Source organism: Mercenaria mercenaria, chromosome 13 (assembly GCF_021730395.1).
Source record: "Mercenaria mercenaria strain notata chromosome 13, MADL_Memer_1, whole genome shotgun sequence".
NCBI lineage: Eukaryota > Metazoa > Mollusca > Bivalvia > Venerida > Veneridae > Mercenaria > Mercenaria mercenaria.
Window position 1 is genome coordinate 6,761,402 of NC_069373.1, and position 21,557 is coordinate 6,782,958.

Sequence of the window (21,557 nt, forward strand, 5' to 3'; positions counted from 1 at the left end):
AGTGACCTCTTGATCAAGTATCATGAAGATGGGGCCAAAATAGTGACTCTAGATCAAGTATCATGAAGATGTGACTAAAATAGTGACCTCTAGATCAAGTATCATTAAGATGGGGCCAAAATAGTGACCTCTTGATCAAGTATCATGAAGATGGGGCCAAAATAGTGACCTCTTGATCAAGTATCATGAAGATGGGGCCAAAATAGTGACTCTAGATCAAGTATCATGAAGATGGGGCCAAAATAGTGACATCTTGATCAAGTATCATGAAGATGGGGCCAAAATAGTGACATCTTGATCAAGTATCATGAAGATGGGGCCAAAATAGTAACCTCCAGATCAAGTATCATGAAGATGGGGCCAAAATAGTGACCTCTAGATCAAGTATCATGATGGGGCCAAAATAGTGACATCTTGATCAAGTATCATGAAGATGGGGCCAAAATAGTGACTCTAGATCAAGTATCATGAAGATGGGGCCAAAATAGTGACCTCTAGATCAAGTATCATGAAGATGGGGCCAAAATAGTGACGTCTAGATAAAGTATCATGAAGATGGGGCCAAAATAGTGACCTCTAGATCAAGTATCATGAAGATGGGGCCAAATCAGTGACCTCTTGATCAAGTATCATGAAGATGGGGCCAAAATAGTAACCTCTAGATCAAGTATCACGAAAATGGGGCCAAAATAGTGACCTCTAGATCAAGTATCATGAAGATGGGGCCAAAATAGTGACCTCTATAGATCAAGTATCAAAAAGATGGGGCCAATATAGTGACCTCTGAAGATGGGGCCAAAATAGTGACATCTTGATCAAGTATCATGAAGATGGGGCCAAAATTGTGACCTCTAGTGTTAACAGTAAAATTGTGCACAATGGATGCTGGATCATACAACTGTATGGACATCACACTTTGAATTTTGGTTAGAGGTCTTACATCAGTTTACTATGAAGTTATACAGCTAAATTTTTCAGTCTTTACTAATTCGGAAAGGAGCAACAGGGTATGTGTGCATATGATCTTCACATTACAGCTGATGACAGTATTCTCTAAATTCACCTCAATTACTCCATGTTGTATCGTAAAAATGGACTTACAACGGACATACTTATCATATCAACATTTTGGCCTAAATTAATTATTTTTCAATTCCAGCCCATTACAAAATCTGTTTGAAGTTATCTATTTTCCAACCTACACTTTCCTATACCTAGAGTTAGAGCATTCTTATACATCTGAGGTTCATCAGTCCCTAGCAGAACCAAGCTGTGCACAAATGTTGAGTGGTGTACGATTCATAGAAGATTATTAAAGAATGTTCTCCCCCTCCCCCTTTTGCCCTGTGCCCTAGTAACATCCGAGAGGTCTGTGATTTAAATAAGCAGACAAGAAAATCAGAACTGTTGAGTTTTAGTAACAAATACTGCCTGAAACTATTTCTTACGATTTTAAATTAGGCGTCGATAAAGTCAAGTATGTAATGAAATCACTATTCAAATAATATTCAAAGTACCCAGAACTATTTAATAGATGTCAGAGGAATACCAATTATAGTCAATTGCAGGCATACTTTCCATTTAAGGTCCTGTCATAGCCAGTGCTTCTATCTAAGAGAAACTAGGCTTCAAAGAACTTGGCAAAACTATGATTAATAGCCTGTCACTCTTCTTACAATAATCTGAACTTTCTTCTAATTTTGTCCCTGGAAGCCCTCTTAATATACATGGCCTCTTCCTAGATCTAAACTATTCTAGCATCTTTATAAACATGGTGCTGCTGTAGAGTTTAAATTTGTATCTTTTAATAACATCAAATATAAACTGAAAATATTAATATACTTCAATCATATTTTATAAATGGCAAATATTACAAATTATGAAATGATTCTGTCATTCAGCAACCATGTTTATGTTCAGCCAGACTGAGTAAAGACCATTTTCATAATTATTGGACTAAAGAAAAAACACAAACCAGTCAATTTTTTTTATACTTTTTATCTCCTGACAGAGCTAACATATACAATTATATTAAATATCTAACAAGCAAAAAAAACAACTTTAATGCGTAATCTGAGACCATCTGAGCAATAAATAAAACATGGTACGATTTCGATAAAAATGGACGGAAAACATTCACAAGTTAAAACTGCCATAATGTCTTTTGACAGCACTTATATTTGGCATAAACTAGTAAACAGATTCTGAATGTTAGAGGTGTTTCATAAAATACTTATTTACTGATTCTAATAATTTCTCCTTCATAATATAGACTGGCTTCACATAAAATGGGTACTGAACAAAAATCAAGGAAGCAACACCATGTTTACAAAGTTTTCTTTTATTTCTAACTGTTCTACCTAGCATTCACAAATATCCTGCTATAAGTCTGTGTATAATGCTCATCTAAAATCTTTAGAAATATTCAAAACTTGTTTCTGCTGATCAAGAGATTTGTTATATCTCAAAACTGAATTCAGTTCTGAACCATGACTTATGAGCATTTATGACTCATGGCTGAATATTTACACTGAATAGTTTCAATAAAGTGTTTTTTTTTCTCATTAAAAACAACATCTAGTAAATTAATAAATATAACTCCCAAACCCCCCAACATGATTAAAGTTACTTAGATTACATCAAAAACATTGAAATTATTAGAATCAACCTTTACTGACATCAAAATTAGTCAGGTAACAAATATTTTGGCATAAAAATATGCTGATAAAGTAAAATTCCCCCTTCCAAGAACACAATACATATACCAACATTATACAATTCTTTACAATGGTTGAGTAAAGATTTAATACCTTAAAAAGCTCTTTAACATTAAAAAAAAATACTCTCAAATATTAGGCTGAGATAAAATCACTTCCTTCCAAGCCTACTAAGAAACAAATTGCATATCTATGTTGCAATGTATATGTTATAAGACTAATGTACATACACTCTATATTAAATAAGAATTTCTTTAATAGTATCACCCAAAGTTAACAAGAGCTATAACTAATGGTGACAAATGCCCCCCGCAGCGCCTTGACCTTTGACCTGGCGACCTTGACCTTTGACTTGGTGACCTCAAAGTCAGTAGGGGTCGTGTACTCAATAAGTACTATCAGCAGGTGAAGTTTGAAGGTCCTGGGTGCAGTGGTTCGCGAGTGAAGTGCCTTCATTCAAAAAGTTAACATTGGCCCCTGTGACCTTGACCTTTGACCTGGTGACCCCAACGTCAGTAGGGGTCGTGTACTCAATAAGTACTATCAGCATGTGAAGTTTGAAGGTCCTGGGTGCAGTGGTTCGCGAGTAAAGTGCCTTCATGCAAAAAGTTAACATTGGCCCCTGTGACCTTGACCTTTGACCTGGTGACCCCAAGGTCAGTAGGGGTCGTGTACTCAATAAGTACTATCAGCATGTGAAGTTTGAAGGTCCTGGGTGCAGTGGTTCGCGAGTAAAGAGCCACCATGCAAAAAGTTAACATAGGCCCCTATGACCTTGACCTTTGACCTGGTGACCCCAAAGTCAGTAGGGGTCGTTTACTCAATAAGTACTATCAGCAAGTGAAGTTTGAATGTCCTGGGTGCAGTGGCGCGAGTAAAGTGCCTTCATGCAAAAAGTTAACATTGGCCCCTGTGACCTTGACCTTTGACCTGGTGACCCCAAGGTCAGTAGGGGTCGTGTACTCAATAAGTACTATCAGCATGTGAAGTTTGAAGGTCCTGGGTGCAGTGGTTCGCGAGTAAAGAGCCACCATGCAAAAAGTTAACATAGGCCCCTATGACCTTGACCTTTGACCTGGTGACCCCAAAGTCAGTTGGGGTCGTTTACTCAATAAGTACTATCAGCAAGTGAAGTTTGAATGTCCTGGGTGCAGTGGTTCACGAGTAAAGTGCCTTCATGCAAAAAGTTAACATTGGCCCCTGTGACATTGACCTGGTGACCCTAAGGTCAGTAGGGGTCGTGTACTCAATAAGTACTATCAGCATGTGAAGTTTGAAGGTCCTGGGTGCAGTGGTTTGCGAGTTAAGTGCCTTCATGCAAAAAGTTAACGTTGTTAAGAAAGGAACGAACAAACTAACGAACTAACGAACAGTTGAAAACTAATATGCCTCCCTTCGGGGGCATAAAAATCTAATTTAAAACAGTTCTGTGTAGTCAGTATTTAAAATAAAATATAACAATCAAAAGGATAAATTGCCTAATTACGAGACAGATAAATTATATAGGCTCTGAATATATCTGAAGAAGTCCATTTCTCTTTTCAATGAGATGACAAACATAAAATATGCTTACAATATGTAACCGTCTCTACATAAACAACAATCACATCCACGTAAGTTTCCTTTACATCAACCAATTACTATTTCCTTGTTTCAAATGCTAAAGTGTAAATTAGGACTGTCATTGATTTGTATCAATTTATTTGTCAGTTGCCATGTAAAGCATATTAAAACTGCTTTGATCACAATTTTAAGCTTTTTGTCACAAAATTATTCAAACTCTTGTTACAATCAAATTACCATTACGGACATAATGAAACACTTTTGTTATGGTGTAGTAATGAATTAATCCATTCCAGTTACGCAATGTACATATATGAATACCAATAGCATATCACCATTTTTGGAAGTTTTTTCTTGCATAACATCTAAATCCAGTCTATGACTGTACATCATCAACCATCCGCATTGTTAATACCAATCAGTAATGACAGCCCTACTGACAGGCAAATAAATATTTCTCAGATTTTCATATCTCAAATAATAAAATGAAATTTTCACAGAAGTAAGTAAAAATCTTTATAACACTTGTGATAAAAACATTAAAATGTATTTCATGTATACTGTATCACTGGTAACAGAGACATTAGTAGTATATCAGCACTGATACAAAATTATACCAACCGTTTGTTCCATTTTTTCAATTACAATGTTTTTCCTTTATTTCACTTTAAGACAATTTCATTTAGATTATACATCAATCTACAGAACTGCAACAGTGGGAATATGAAAATTTATTTTTAATTTTAAAACATCTCAACTTATTTTGAATTTATCATCAAAAATCAATTTTTACAGAGATTTTCCAGTATAAATTCAGCCATTTCTGATAACTCTTTTCTTTTTTTTTAAATTACAGTTTTTATTGTATTTGTGAATGAATTGTTATATCTTAGTTTTGCATTAAAAAAACACACTGCCATGCAAAAGTTTAAATACTTTTTGAAAATGTCTTTGCCTGATTTTTTAAAATAGCAAAAATACATTTTAAGCCGCAAAATTGACATCATAAAAAATATTTGAAAATTCATGAAAAACTTTAGTAAATGATTAGGTAGATCAAACAATCATCAAAAACTTCTACATATTACAAGTAGCACATTTCATAAACTATGATGTCATAAACATTAAATGAACATTTGTCTGTTCAATGATGAAAATTGACTCTTGATTTAGAATCACTGTATACTTTTCATAACGCATACTTCACAACACTTCACAACGTGAAGTATTATCTTTAAAAAGATTCTGATGAAAAATGGCCAAATATACGCTGAAGAATGCTGGTAACTTTGGATAAAAGGCACATTTCTATCCTATCAGTGTATATCTACTTTTGAATAGGTATGACCAAGTTAACTCTAAGCGGAAACCACTTGTCAGCACAAACTATTCATTTTGAATGAATGCTGAATGTCTGCATTTAAACAAGTAACAAATAATATAAAATAGCTCTGTTTTGACCATTTGCAAACTGTTATAATGCTAAATTTTATGTAGCGTTAACTCTATAAGTAAATGTACTGGTGGTATCAATTATTATTATGCTAGTCAGCTACTATATATTAAATGTTTAAGAATCCCCGGTAAAATAACCCCCACTAATACATCATCATAACTTTTCCAGCATATGAAGCTTTGCGCACCTGTCTGCCCTTGTAATCAGCCACCACGTGACCAGATCTTGTACGAATTGGCGCTCCTGCTCCAGGCCGTCCCCAAGGATCAAAATTACCGACACGTTCCATCTGGACGGATTCCACTGCAATATATATCCAAAATCATTTAACAATAAGTAAGACATTTCTTTTTATAACAAGTGTCAAAAATTTTGATCAATTTTAAAATAACTGATATACAAGTTTCAAAATTAGAATTATATCATCAAACACTGCTTTCATAAACAATCTTAAACCCAAAATGTCCATTCATTTTTATTAAAACTGTAATAAATAAATAATATTTTTTACAATTCTGTTTACTCGTGTCTTTTTCAACAGAATGAACTAATTATACCTCTCTCTCTTTCCCATTCAAGTCTCTTTTTCTCTGCCAATGTCATGTGACGTCTCGGTATGCCAACTGGTGCTTTTGGACTTGTATCTGGAGTTGTGTATGATGGCAAATCTGGTGACCTATCTGGTGACCTCTGATCTGATGGTGACCTTGACCTCCGACCATGTCTGTTACCATCTGTGTAGTTAGTGTTCTCTGTTTCACGACCTCTGTCATATCTAGTCTGACGCGTTGCTGGCGGGTCAGAGCGAGTGGGCACATGACGTTGAGGAGGTTTCTTGAAAGACTCGCCTGGGTCATACTGAGCATTTAGATGCTTAATTCTCTCTTCTTCTTTTCTACATTAAAGTAAAACATTAAGGCTTTAAACCATAAGCTAAAGCTGTTGGAACGGTTGTTTTCATAATTACTAAACAAGATATTTATCAAAGTACACTAAAGAAAACAAGTGAAAAGACTTTTGCACCACTCACTCCAGTACAAACTAGAATCTGACAAACTTATTAAAGCTATTTAAAATACTTGTATAAAACTCCATTTGCCCGCCATTATAAAAGGCACTCTATGCATTCAAGGCATTTGCTTTTACAAACTACTCAGGGAACACCAATTAAAATTTTAAATATACAATAATTAACTTGCTTAAATCTTTCATCACGTCCAAATGACGAGACAATTATGTTCAATTTAAATCAAATTCTGACTTCTGGCAATCATGGCTGCTTCATTTCAACACCTCTCAGCCTCCAAAACTTGATAAATTCAATTCATCAAAACTATTATTTAAACAGTCTTTTTTTTTTGTTAAGCCACTTCTTTACATTATCACATTAAAGCAAACATCACTTGAAGTTGCAAAGGGAAAAGCATAAGACTGATTTATCCATGATTTTGAGCAATCCAAACATAGCAAATTTTAGAACAAGAGGACCATGATGGTCCTGAATCGCTCACCTCTTCCCACATGACCCAGTTTTGAGTATGACTCGTTTTTTCTATTATTTGACATAGTGACCTAGTTTTTCAGCTCATGTGACCCAGTTTTGAACTTGACCTAGATATTATCAAGATAAACATTCTGACCAATTTTCATGAAGATCCATTGAAAAATATGGTCTCTAGAGAGATCACAAGGTTTTTCTATTATATGACCTATTGACCTAGTTTTCGAAGGTACGTGACCCTGTTTTGACCTTTACCTAGATATCATCAAGGTGAACATTCTCACTAATTTTCATGAAGATCTCATGAAAAATATGGCCTCTAGAGAGGTCACAACGTTTTTCTATTTTTATACCTACTGGCCTAGTTTTTGACCGCACGTGATCCAGTTTCGAAACTGACCTAGATATCATCAAGGTGAACATTCAGATCAATTTTCATGAAGATCCATTGAAAAATATGGCCTCTAGAGAGGTCAAAAGATTTTAATAATTTTAGACCTACTGACCTAGTTTTTGACCGCAGTTGACCCAGTTTCAAACTTGACCTAGATATCATCAAGATGAATATTCAGACCAACTTTTATACAGATCCCATGAAAAGTATGACCTCTAGAGAGGTCACAAGGTTTTTTTATTATTTAACCTACTGACCTAGTTTTTTATGGCACGTGACCCAGTTTCAAACTTGACCTAGATATCATCAAGATGAACATTCTGACCAATTTTTATGGAGATCCATTCACAAGTATGGCCTCTAGAGAGGTCACAAGGTTTTTCTATTTTTAGACCTACTGACCTAGTTTTTGACTGCACATGACCCTGTTTCGAACTTGACCTAGATACCATCAAGATGAACATTCAGACCAATTTTCATACAGATCCCATGAAAAATATGGCCTTTAGAGAGGTCACAAGGTTTTTCCATTATTTGACCTACTGACCTAGTTTTTGATGGCACGTGACCCACTTTAGAACTTGACCTAGATATCATCAAGACGAACATTCAGACCAACTTTCATACAGATCCCATGAAAAATATGGCCTCTAGAGAGGTCACAAGGTTCTTCAGTTATTTGACCTACTTACCTAGTTTTTCATGGCATGTGACCCACTTTCGAACTTGACCTAGATATCATCAAGGTGAACATTCTGACCAATTTTCATGAAGATCTCATGAAATATATGGCCTCTAGAGAGGTCGCAAAGTTTTTCTATTTTTAGACCTACTGACCTAGTTTTTGACCGCACGTGACCCAGTTTCGAACTTGAACTAGATATCATCAAGATGAACATTCAGACCAACTTTCATACAGATCCCATGAAAAATATGGCCTTTAGAGAGGTCACAAGGTTTTTCTATTATTTGACCTACTGACCTAGTTTTTGACGGCACGTGACCCAGTTTCGAACTTGACCTAGATATCATCAAGATGAATGTTCTGTCCAATTTTTATGAAGATCTTGTGAAATATATGGCCTCTAGAGAGGTCACAAGGTTTTTCTACTTTTAGACCTACTGACCTAGTTTTTGACCGCACGTGACCCAGTTTCAAACTTGACCTAGATATCATCAAGGTGAATGTTCTGACCAATTTTCACGAAGATTTTGTGAAATATATGGCCTCTAGAGAGGTCACAAGGTTTTTCTATTTTTAGACCTACTGACCTAGTTTTTGAAGGCAAGTGACCCAGTTTCGAACTTGACCTAGATATCATCAAGGTGAACATTCTGACCAATTTTCATGAAGATCTTATGAAATATATGGCCTCTAGAGAGGTCACAAGGTTTTTCTATTTTTATACCTACTGACCTAGTTTTTGAGGGCACGTGACCCAGTTTCGAACTTGACCTAGATATCATCAAGATGAACATTCTGACCAACTTTCATAAAGATCCCATGAAAAATGTGACCTCTAGAGTGGTCACAAGCAAAAGTTTACGGACGGACGCACGGACGGAAGACGGACACCGCGCGATCACAAAAGCTCACCTTGTCACTTTGTGACAGGTGAGCTAAAAACAGATTGGGAGCATATAAATTGTTTAAGACAGCCCAGGTACTCGGGTCATCAATGCTGGAATGAGTAAAATTTCACTGTATTTCCAACCTGATGATATTACACTCTTACTGATCAAATAGATCATTTTTACCTTTCTTCTTCATCAGTAAGTTTCTGTCTTGCCATTTCAAGCCGCCTCCTTTCAGCTTTGGTCATATGTCTCCAAGATAAATCTGTAGGAAGACCAATTTTATCTCTGGGAGAAGGTAACAGTTCCTCATTCTCTTTATTAGAACTAGTATTATGAAAGTCTAAATCTCTTTCTTCACTTCTATTTCTAGATTTCATTCCTTTCACATCCTTAGAGTGATCACTCTTTTTTGTACGTTCTTTTCTGTCATAATCTTTATCAAACTCTTCATCGTCAGATTCACGACGCTTTGATCGAGTACGTCTACGTCTATTTTCTTTTTCATTATCACTATCATTATCTACATCTCTACTATGCTTTGACTTATTATGTCTTCTTAGTTCTGCAATTTCTCTATCAATTTCATCCTGTAAATTATTTGACCTATTTCTGCGATGTCTTTTTTCTCTTAAATTATCATCATCATCTATATCAGTGTTTTTATTTCTGCGATTCTTATCTCGCATGTGACGATCTTCTTCCTCATCATCTTCTTCTTGCCGTCTTGATTTCCTGTCTTTTCTAAAAATATCATAATAAATCAATTAAAAATCTTCCTATGATTTAAAACATCTACTAACAATCGTTGTTGATACTAGTAACTGATATTTCTGAAAAATAACTATCACTTGATATAATGCTATCCTTTTACTATATTTTTATTCATTATTTCTTTTGAATAAAATGAAAAACATATCTGAAGTTTAGATTTCACTTTAATTCCAAACGAAGTTGATTAATATCTCCAGATTCCACTCCTATACCAGAAAATTAAAATGTGTTGATCATGACCTTTGACCTGCAAGAGTGATCTTGGACCAGTGATCTGGGTTGTGCACTCTATAAATCATCTTTATAAATGTGGTTAACACTTTTTTAAAATAAAAATTCTTCCAGCAGTTCAAAAGATATGGAAGGTGTTGCGCTATCTGTCAACTGGCCTTGACAAACGACCCAGTGACCTGGGCCATGCATGATTCTTGTATTATTATGGTGAGCATTAATTTAACTATAGTTCATTAGTTATCTTTTTGAAGTTTGATCTTTTAATGTTACGTTGACTTTGGGTCTAGAGACCTTTGCAAGTTTAACAATATTGATACAAATTTTATCAAAATCTTGCCCATGGCATAAATTTTGAGCATATTTATTTGAAAATCCATAACACAATTTTAGAGATAAGCATGCAGAAAGGAATTACTGGCAGAGATGCTTAACTCCAATATAGCCCCTCAATTTGTATAAACAAATATATTACTCTAATTCCAAATGGAATACATCGGTATGTGATAAACAATGTTCCCATTACATTTTTCAATCATCAGTGACTTTAATATGTTAAATATACATGTACAGTGTTATCTAGCAAAAGAAATTCCATTAAAACCGATTTCTACTTTAAGCAACAGTGACACTGACCTTAATGGCCATAAAAACATCCCCCAACCTTCCTGTCCTATTAGCTACATATATGCCAAGTTTCATCACAATATTTCATTCCTAGTAAGGGTTACTGTGAAGATATTTTTTTCTATTGTTAGTAACAGTGATCCAAAAAACAATTATAATCTAGTTCATCATATATGCTTGCAATACACCATATATATATATACCAGAGAGCATACTATTCTAAACCTAGACCTTTCAGAATATGGGTGGAATAAGCTAGATAGAATATCAATGTTTCTAGTGAGTCAAGTAAATGGCACTAACTTATCACAGGAATATGAATATAAAATACACAGTACAAGTGTGACATGCATCATTGATATGAGAACACCTGTTAGTACAGTATCAATAAACTGAAGTATATGAATCAGTGACTTCTACTCAAAATTTAACTTTGTTTTGCAAATCTTTTAAAACATAAAATCTGCATCTGCAACGTCACATGCCGCAATTACAGCATATAAAGTACGAACAGGTTGTATCATATAATAACACTTGCAATAATTAGTTCTTTAGATACAGCATTTGCAGCACTAGTAAAAAGATTATCATAACTAAGTTTGTTACAAAATGGGTTCGACACAAATGGTGGTCCCCTGACCAGTTGACAGTATATTTTCAGGGAGATCAGTAAATGCTGAAAGCTAATAGGTCCCACAGAGCACAACAAAATTCAAATTTGTTCATCTTAATCTAAGTAATCTGCTAAGATCATGTGATAATTAACGGGCTAAAATTTTCTGTAAAGCAACACAAAAATGCCTCATAGAATAAAAAAGATATAAAGTATTCTTGTTAGAGAAAACAAAATAATTTTAGAAAATAACTTAAATATCTATGTTTTTGTTATTAAAAACATGTCAATAGATTGTGGGAACCACACAAAATTGTGGGGCTCACCAGATTTGAAAAGTTGAGTTCGGTTTACTATGAAAAATGTTCAGTGTCTACCCATGACAAAAGCAAGTCAATAGCAAGCAAGCAACCTACTAAGCGGCAAGAACATAATTCAAAACTAGCATAACAAGATTATATAAAATCAGCAATAAAATAATGGCATGCATTGGTTATACATTGAGTCGTTACCTTCGCTTATATTGCCTAGTTAATCTCCGCAGTTCTAAACTTCCATCACTATTGATGCTCTCAGTGTCACTGTGACAACACAGAAGTATACACTGAATAGGTTTCTAATACACTCCATATCTATACATGCACACTTAATCGGTGGGATAAATCTTTTTATCAAACACATTTAATCTAGAAGTATCAAATTCACTGACCAAATACTATGCCATATATCTCATGGAAAGTTAAACTGTTAGCAAGTGTAGTTTAGTAAAAATACATAATCGACTGAATTTATGTAGCACTGCTAAGGTAACTTTCTGGTTTCTAGTTTTCCTACCTGTGACTACCTTTGCAAGAAAGTAACTGACAACTTCTCCACATGAAATGGAGAAGCAAGATGGTTTGTGCAAGTTCTATGCTGTTTTTCTCGGTATTTCAATTACTTAACAACAGCAAGTAAATGCAAACCTCTCCACATAAATCAGAGATGGACGACATGACTTCAGACAAAATGTCTGTTATAACATCATCATGGACTACTGGTACATACATTTGTATGCCTCATATTGGGATAGAAGTCTGGACCCTAGGATCCATAATCTGCACACTCCCTATTGAGCCAAGAGACAAAATGGAGATGTAGGCTAGATGATTTAATATTGGCTTGTCTTTGGTCTTCAATTTTCAGAAATTTGATAATACTACCATATCTGCAAGAACCATTTCTGGACCTGACTCCTATCATTTTAATTATGCGAAGTTGAAGAGCAAAAAAGATGATTCTGAATTCACAAACATGAAAGGATATTTTTTAAACAGGTAGAAGTTTGAACTGACTACATGTACATGAAAAGCTCCAAAACAATCTTACAATGTCATGAAGAAACGTTAAACAAAATATTTGTAAAATACTTACGAAGTGGCCTTTGGTTTATTTTTTCCCTCCATGAGAGAATAAATGCTATTACTCTGATCTTCTTGTTTCCTATTAGATTTCTTCTTTCTTCTCCTTTCTTTACGATCATCGTAATCATCATCATCATCGTCATCATATTTGTCATCATCACGGTCATGCCGCCGTGGCGATTCTACAACTATCTCTTTGGTATCATTGTGTTTATCTGACAGGATAAAAGATGTATTTGAAACACAGACAACAAATTAAACAAGAGCCTTGTTAGACATGGCCAATCCCCCCACCGGGTATATTATAATTGAAGGCTAAGTTCCTGGCAAGTTAGTGTCTGAAAGTATTAATTTTGGGGAAAGCTTTGAAGAACCGTTTAGATGTGGTCCGCATCAGGGGTTTTAAAGATGTGGAAGAAAGAATAAGTCAGTAGTGAGGTGGTTTACTGCTAAATTTTATTAATTTTCATGAACAGTATAGCTATGATGTTTTTCTATATGGCTACTGTAAAAAGAAGGAATGGAAAGCTAACAGGGAACAAGAGTGCCAGAATGTCACAATATATGCCCGTCACAGCAAATTCCTTTACTCTAGCAGCTGTATTTGCAAATGGAATTTTAATTTTGTGGTTGTTTAGTAATCGTTGTAAGTCTTTTGTTTTTCTAAGTCCACAAGAAACCTCCTTACCAGGTAGAGATATCTTAAAATACACCTAAAATTGGAAAGTAACATCTATGTTGTACCACAGAAAAGAAGTCTTGTTTTTTCCCTATGGTCAATTATAAAAATGTTACAATATAAGTTATTTATAGTAACAACTAAGGGAAGTTAATCTTAAAAAAAAAAGAAAAATTGTAAGTCCACACAAAAATCTTTACCAGGTTAGAGATTGGTCAAAATACACCTCAAAATTGGATGTAGCATGCATGTTGTACTACAGAAAAGTGGTCTCGATTTTTCCCTACGACTAGTAATGAAAAAGTTACAATAAAAGCTATTTAAAGTAACAACAAAGGGAAGTAATTCTAAAGAAGGGAACTGCGCGTGACACTTCGTCTCATGATGGTGTATAATTGTGCCAAGTTACATCAAAATCCCTCCATGCATGAAGAAGAAATGCTTTGGACAAAGTCATTCTTGTATCTGACCTTTGGCCTCTAAGTGTGACCTTGACCTTAGACCTAGGGACCTGGATCTTGCGCATGACACTCTGTCTCGTGGTGGTGAACATTTGTGCCAAGTTATATCAAAATCCCTCTATGCATGAAGAAGAAATGCTCGGGACAAGGTTTTCATTTTTGTATCCTTTGACCTCTAAGTGTGGCCTTGACCTTAGACCTAGGGACCTAGTTCTTGCGCTTGACACTCCGCCTCATGGTGGTGAACATTTGTGCCGAGATATATCAAAATCCCTCCATGCATGAAAAAGATATGCTCAAGACAATTTTTTTTAAGAAAATATGATAAAGGGGAATAACTCAAAAAAAAAAGGCAAGGCAGAGTTATTGTTCTTGAACACTGCACTTCCTCCCAATGTGTTCTATCAGTGTATGAAGTTTGAAGAAAATCCCTCAAGTACTTTTGGAGTTATGCTCTGGACAAATTTTTTTAAGAAAATAAGATAAAGGGGAATAACTAAAAAAATTGGCAAGGTAGAGTTATTGTTCTTGCACACTGCACTTCCTCCCAATGTGTTCTATCAGTGTATGAAGTTTGAAGAAAATCCCTCCAGTACCTTTTGAGTTATGCTCCAGACAAATTTTTTTAAGAAAATAAGATAAAGGGGAATAACTCAAAAAATAGGCAAGTTAGAGTTATTGTTCTTGCACACTGCACTTCCTCCCAATGTGTTCTATCAGTGTATGAAGTTTGAAGAAAATCCCTCCAGTACTTTTGGAGTTATGCTCCGCACAAAGATCGTTGCGGACGCACGCACGCACGCACGGACAGAGAGCATTTCTAATATCCCCTTCGCCTTTGGCGGGGGGATAAACAAGACTATTGGGCATGGGATTTGTCACATTTCCTACTACAGGACCCACATCTTTTATATTGAAACTAAAATGAAGGCCATGCATACTTTCTAAATAACCAACCAACTATAAACAAGTTTTCACCCAAATGTTTTTTATACTTTTAAAAGTAAATGCAAGATATATCTTTTGTGTCTGACAAATGGATAGACAAATGAAAATAAAATAAAACTAGAGCTATCACTAAAGGTGATGAATGTACCCCCCGCATGCACTGACACAGTACATTGCAATTTGACGCACACAAGATTGCATAATTATGCGGACTGTATGTATATAGACTGTATGTATACAGTATAGTAACAAAAAACAAAGTCCCATAACTATGCAGGATATTTATCTAAAAGAATGTAACATGCACCATGCACAACTAGGGTTGGTACTGATCACTTGTGTGAAGTTTCATTAAATTGTGTGCAAGGGTTTGGTAGATTAGGCACGCACAAGATTGCATATGCTGACTGTATGTACATAATATGTTAACAAGAAACTAAGTCCCATAACTCTGCAATTTTTGTCGCTGAAAGAACCGAACATGCCCCATGCACAACTACTGTTGTTACTGATCACTTGTGTGAAGTTTCATTAAATTGTGTCAAGGGGATGAGGAGAGATGGTGCACACAAGATTGTGTCTAGGTATATAGTATAGTAACACAAAAACGAAGTCCCATAACTCTGCAAATTTTTTTTCTGAAAGAACCTAACATGCCCCATGCACAACTACTGTTGGTACTGATCACTTGTGTGAAGTTTCATTAAATTCTGTCAAGGGAATAAGGAGAGATGGTGCGCACAAGATTGCGTCTACGGACAGACAACCTGAAACCAGTATACCCCCCCTTACAACTTTGTTGTCGGGGGGTACAATGATGTTCATATTCTTTATGTTGCCTTCATCAATGTCTCAGGTTTCATGAAAAGACTATTGTGCGTTTAAAGTTATGGCAGACTCTACCATTTGTGACTGACAGAAGCACAGACAGACTGATGAACATACTGACAGAGAAAATAAATTGACATGCCTGTTCTCTACATTATCTTTAATCTATGTACCAAGTTTCATAGAAAAATCTCCCAGAATTCACATTTTTGTCATATCTTTGGACTATACGTTGCCATAGCAACCACATTTGTTACCATAGTAAAACAATAAAAAGATATGAATATTATCCATATTGCCACCTATAATTGTACTGAACTTCTTGTATTTTTACAGTAAAGAATTAACAAGAAATATCAAAATCTCTTGGCAGATGGATGACAAGTTATGGACTGGACAAAAAATTTGAGAGACAGGCAGCTTATTTCTATGACTCCACCATTTTTCTTGAAAAGGCATTGGACAATATCATAATACATTACCTTAAATTCCTGCATTTAAGGCGGAGGAAAACTTTATGTTCCCCTTTTCTAGACATTATTCTAGGTAGAACCACTGACCACCAAGCACACTGTTTGTGAACCTCTACCAAATATCAATAACACAATAATACTATAAACTTTTGTGTCACCTTAAGCCTGAAATTATTCTCAAAATATTGCTTTTAAAATTTCTTTCGACTCAAACTATTTTAATAAGATCCTTTCCAATATTCCAATATTTCATATTTTCTACAAATACAATCAACTACTCTTATATGAGCCTGACTTACCTACAGTAATCTTAACAGCATTTTCACTGCCTCCGGCAACTTTACCAACAGACCTGAGTATAGCGTTTAACTGTTCCTGAGTTAAAGTCACCGTGCTAGGGGGCTCTGCTTTTGGAGCTACTTTTTCTTTGTTTCGCTTGATGAAATTTTTGGCCGGTTTTGGTGGCGGGTGGGGTTCATCTGGGGTTAAGGAAACGAGGTCTGTGTCAATATGGTGCCTATCGTTTGGGAATTTTCGGATCGGGAATCTCTGATCGTTCTTCTTGTAACCAAACTGAAACAGTGAAAAAACAGTCACGTTGCAAAATAGGTCTACTCTATTAGTAGATAGGCAACTATAATACATTAACTCAGAAATGTAACAATAATGTATAACCTTTAAAATACAAGAGTAATATATTTCCTCCATAATTCATGTTTTAACATTCAAAATGTAACTTTTATTAACATAAGAGAAAAGAAGAAAATGTGTTTAATAACCATGTCAAAATTACTAACTACGCAAAGTTTGCAAGTAAGTTTATATTTTATTTCTCATTTTTACCAACAATAAAATCGAAGTACACACCTTTCTGTCTTTCTTTGGAACGGTTTCTGTAAAATAAAAAGGGACAGTTATAAAACACAGTTGTAACAGTTGTTTTGGTCAATATACTACAACAATCATGTAACTGATGAAAAATCTTTTTGCTCCCAGTAAATTTATGCATTATATAACAAATTAAGTTATAACAGATTACTTATACCACATTTTGGAAACTGTTTTCTCATGTTGACAGTAACGTTAATATTTAAATATTTACATCATGCATACCTTAATACTTCTACAACATGTTCAAGGATATTTAAAAACTTGAAATCAAAACTGTTACACCAGACGAAATGTTTAATTACGCTTAAAACGTTTTAATCACTTTGAGCTTGTGGTTATTCGACTTTGTTCAGATGTAAATTTATTCAAACAAAGAAGTGTCTGTACCCATTTTGATTCAATGCCAAAATCTACCAACCTGTGAACAAAAACAAATTTTCTTGTACGAAGAAATAAGTAAAACACCTGTATACTATGCCTCAATCCACTCTAGTAACGAAGCACCATGTGAAGCTGTGATAGAACACTAGTTAGTATTATTTCATTCTTTATCTTAAAATATTTTGCGTTTTAATTGGGTTATTAACTAAACAGTATTTTTCAACAGTATTTCATTAAGAAGTTAAACCAGTGTTCACTGACTTGTTTCTCCACACATACTGACATACTGATAATTTTACACTACAAGTGGAGGACACAGATCTTCAGACATACTGTCTTTAAGTAAAAACATTTGGCAGAACATGACCATGCAATGGGATCAAACTCACAACACTTCAATTAATAGTCTTCTGTTCTATCTACTGTGATACTTGAGCGGTTTGCCCAAAAAGTGATATAGAAATGTTTGTCACAGGTTGTATTATATATATGGTGACTTTCCATCTTACAATGATTGAGAAGACCCAGAGCATTATTTTAGGCACGGCAGGTACTTGGGTAAAAACCCAGCAGAGTTTGAGCAGTGAGCCAGCTGGATGGCTTCCTCACATAAAAGAATTCTAAATACCTTCCTGGACATATGGCACTCTTATAGAATGGTGTTTAATGCCATATGAACTTACTACCTTACTTTGCAAGACTGTTTACCAGCTGTGATTGCTCTTATGTTTTGATTTAATACAAGTATGCCCCCGGGCAGAATGTCGAGCATGCCAGCTGTCAAGTGTGACCTTGACCTTGGACCTAGGGACCTGGTTCTTGCGCATGGCACTCCGTCTCATAATGGTGAACATTCATGCCAAGTTGCATCAAAATCCCACCATGATTGAATGAAGAAGAAATGCTCTAGACAAACTTCAATTTGACCTTTGACCTCCAACTGTGACCTTGACCTTTGAGATAGGAACATGGGGTTTGTGCATGACACACCTTCTCATTGAGGTTAACATTCATGCCAAATATAAACAAGATTGGTCCATGCATGTCAAAGTTATGGTCCGGACAAAATCGGACGCACGCATATACACCGAAAGTGGCGACTATATCCAGCTCACCGCAAGCGGGCTCGACAAAAATTATAACTTTAAATTGAACTGACAAAATTGTTCATATGTCACATATACAGTCAATTAAATTGATATTGATCAGAACCAGACCCATGAAGTGACAAGCAACACTGACTATTTCATTTTCATTGATTAATCCATTAACAGTTACTGGATACCTGATGAAAATAGCATAAAATATTAGTTGCTTTTCACTGAAAACTCCCATAAACATGATATTGTACTTAGTGAAAGTTTCTAATTTATTGCATAGAAAATGATCAGTACACCTTTAAGTTAGTAGTTTAACAGAGGCTGTTCTACTAATTTGCTGCATTATGATACATAAAAGTTCCAAACATATTGTATATGCTGCCAATCATCTTTTGAAGAAATAAAAGATCCTTTTAGAATTAACCCTTATCATGTTGGTCACAACTGATTCTGCCTTTGCGACCAGTGTAGATGTTGATCAGACTGCTCTGATCGCCATTCAGTCAGTATCTTTTTGGTAAGCACCCCTTTTAATAGTCAATGGTACTGTCCAAATTGAAAAATGGACAAGTTCATTATAGAAGTTTAGCAAGGCAAGAGTTAACACTGGTATAATATTTTCAAAAGATACAAGTATTTTGATGGTGAAATAGCCCATTTTGGGCTACAAAATTTATGAATTTAACCATTTCATAGATTTCTAAATTACCAAGTGTTAAGCTCATATCAAAAATTTAAACTTTATTAGACTTCACTTGTAACTCAAAAACTGGTAGAAAAAGTCACTGTACCTGTCATTGTCATTTAAGCAATGTGAGCTTGGAAAGATGGACAATATTTGCCAGTTCATATTGTGAATATTAAGCCCCTTAAACAACCAAAAATATATTATTTAAAATGTTTGTTTGTACGTTTGTTTTGGGTTTAATGCCGTTTTTCAAAAGTATTTCAGTTATGTTACAACGGGTAGTTGTTCATGGATTCTATACCAGTACAAACCTGTTCTCTGCAAGTAACTGCCAACTTCCCCACATGAATCAGAGGTGAAGGATGAATGATTTCAGACACATTGTCTTTTATCAAATCGTCATGGAGAAAATACACTTCGCCTGGGGATTGAACCCTGCGATCCGTAGATCTGAACTCTTCCTACTGAGCTAAACGGGTGGGCCATATTTTAAATGTAGGAAAAGATAGGAAGATCTAAGAATGAACGCAGAAGAACAGATGATCAGTATGCAAGGCTTAAAAAGTGAGAAAAAAATTCCCTACACCTGCACAACCAACTAAGCTCTAGAGTACATAACTATACTCATTTAACTTGTCTTTTCAAGAAAAATTAACAACACCTATAAAAAAGCTATTTTAATATAATCCAGATTTTCATCCAGCTGTACTTTAAAAACAACTATGATTTCAAAATTAGAATACAATATTAAATATTGTCAAAACCAAAAAGTAAAATATATAAATATGTGAATAAACAAGAGCTGTGACAGCATGCTCAACTGTTTTGATGCTGGATAGTGAAACTGGGCACATCTGAGAAAACTGGAGCTGTCACTTGAGTGTTTAATGACTCCAATGATGGATGAAGATATTGCACAATAGCTTGAGTCTGTGTCAAAAATATTAAGTAATAAGAGAGGTAAAGATAAAGTGTATCAAAACACTACATAAGTATAATTCTAAGCAAAAAGGGGGCATAATTCATAACATATTGGTGCAAGAGTTATGCACTTTGTGTCTGATGATGTGGAACAACTACTTCAAGTCTGAATCAAATGCATTCGAAATAACTGAGATATAGTGAAAATGCATGTTAAATTCTAAGTAAAGGGGCATAATTCCTGAAAAATTGGTGCCAGAGTTATGCACCTTGTGTCATATGATGTGGATGGTAAGGTGAGACAACTGTTTTAAGTTTGAATCAAATCCATTAAGTAATAACTGAGATAGAGTGAAAGTGTATCAAAACTTTAATCTGAAATTCTAAGTAAAAAGGGGCGATAATTCATGAACTTTTGGTGCATGAGTTATGGACCTTGTGTCATATGATGTGAGTGATGATGTGGAACAACTTTTTTAAGTCTGAATCAAATCCATGAAGTAATAACTGAGATATAATGAAAGTGCATCAAAACTTTAACCTGAAATTCTAAGTAAAGGAGGGGTGAGGATAATTCATTAAATATTGGCACAAGAGTTATGGGCCTTGTGTCATATGATGTGGGAGATGATGTAGAAGAACTACTTTCAGTCTGAATCAAATCCATTCAGGAATAACTGAGATAGAGTGAAAGTGCATCAAAACTTTAACCTGAAATTCTAAGTAAAAAAGGGGAATAATTCATGAAATATTGGTGTGAGAGTTATGGCCCTTGTGCCATATGATGTGGGTGATGATGAGGAATAACTTTTTTATGTTTAAAGCAAATCCATTAGGTGATTACAGAGATAAGGAGAAAAAACAGAAAGTGTAAAAAACTTTAATCAAGGTGGGGACGCGGAAAGACACTGATGCCGGGGTGAGTAGGATAGCTCTCCTATACTTCGTATAGTCGAGCTAAAAATAAAACTGAAAACATGACACAACCTTGGATGAAAATCTAGAGTGCAATTAATTGCATTGCTCTTGCAGTGAAAAATGAAAACATTCACTGTGATAGCACATAACAAATAACACCTACCTATATTAGGTAGAAGACGAGGCACAGTTGGAAAACCGAATAAATCTAGCCAAAATAAATTTTTAAAACGTCAAAGACCTTGAACATGTATATCAAAGGTTGAAACTTTTAGTGTTTATATATGTTTTAAAGCAGTGGACCATTATAATGACAATCAACAATTTTTACACAAATAAATTGTTTCCATAATGCTATTTCAACATTCTTGGACTGTTAACTAAATAGTAAAGCCATCTGCTAGTACGACCTACA

The 21,557-nt window shown here is 35.0% G+C and overlaps 1 protein-coding gene across 9 annotated transcripts in view; it reads right to left on the reverse strand.

The window, feature by feature from the left end:
* Positions 1-21,557, reverse strand: part of LOC123530002 (trichohyalin-like) — a 60,912-nt gene that overhangs the window by 35,722 nt on the left and 3,633 nt on the right. For 5 of the 9 annotated variants that reach the window (XM_045310684.2, XM_045310683.2, XM_045310677.2 and 2 more), the window contains exons 3-10: positions 21,306-21,350; positions 17,111-17,136; positions 16,543-16,816; positions 12,865-13,069; positions 11,964-12,032; positions 9,390-9,950; positions 6,294-6,631; positions 5,924-6,039 (exon numbers count right to left, since the gene is read on the reverse strand). In XM_045310684.2, coding sequence (XP_045166619.2) covers positions 5,924-6,039; positions 6,294-6,631; positions 9,390-9,950; positions 11,964-12,032; positions 12,865-13,069; positions 16,543-16,816; positions 17,111-17,136; positions 21,306-21,350 — 1,634 coding nt within the window. The remainder of the gene's footprint in view (positions 1-5,923; positions 6,040-6,293; positions 6,632-9,389; positions 9,951-11,963; positions 12,033-12,864; positions 13,070-16,542; positions 16,817-17,110; positions 17,137-21,305; positions 21,351-21,557) is intronic. The other 4 variants (XM_045310675.2, XM_045310681.2, XM_045310679.2 and 1 more) reach the window with 4 other exon arrangements.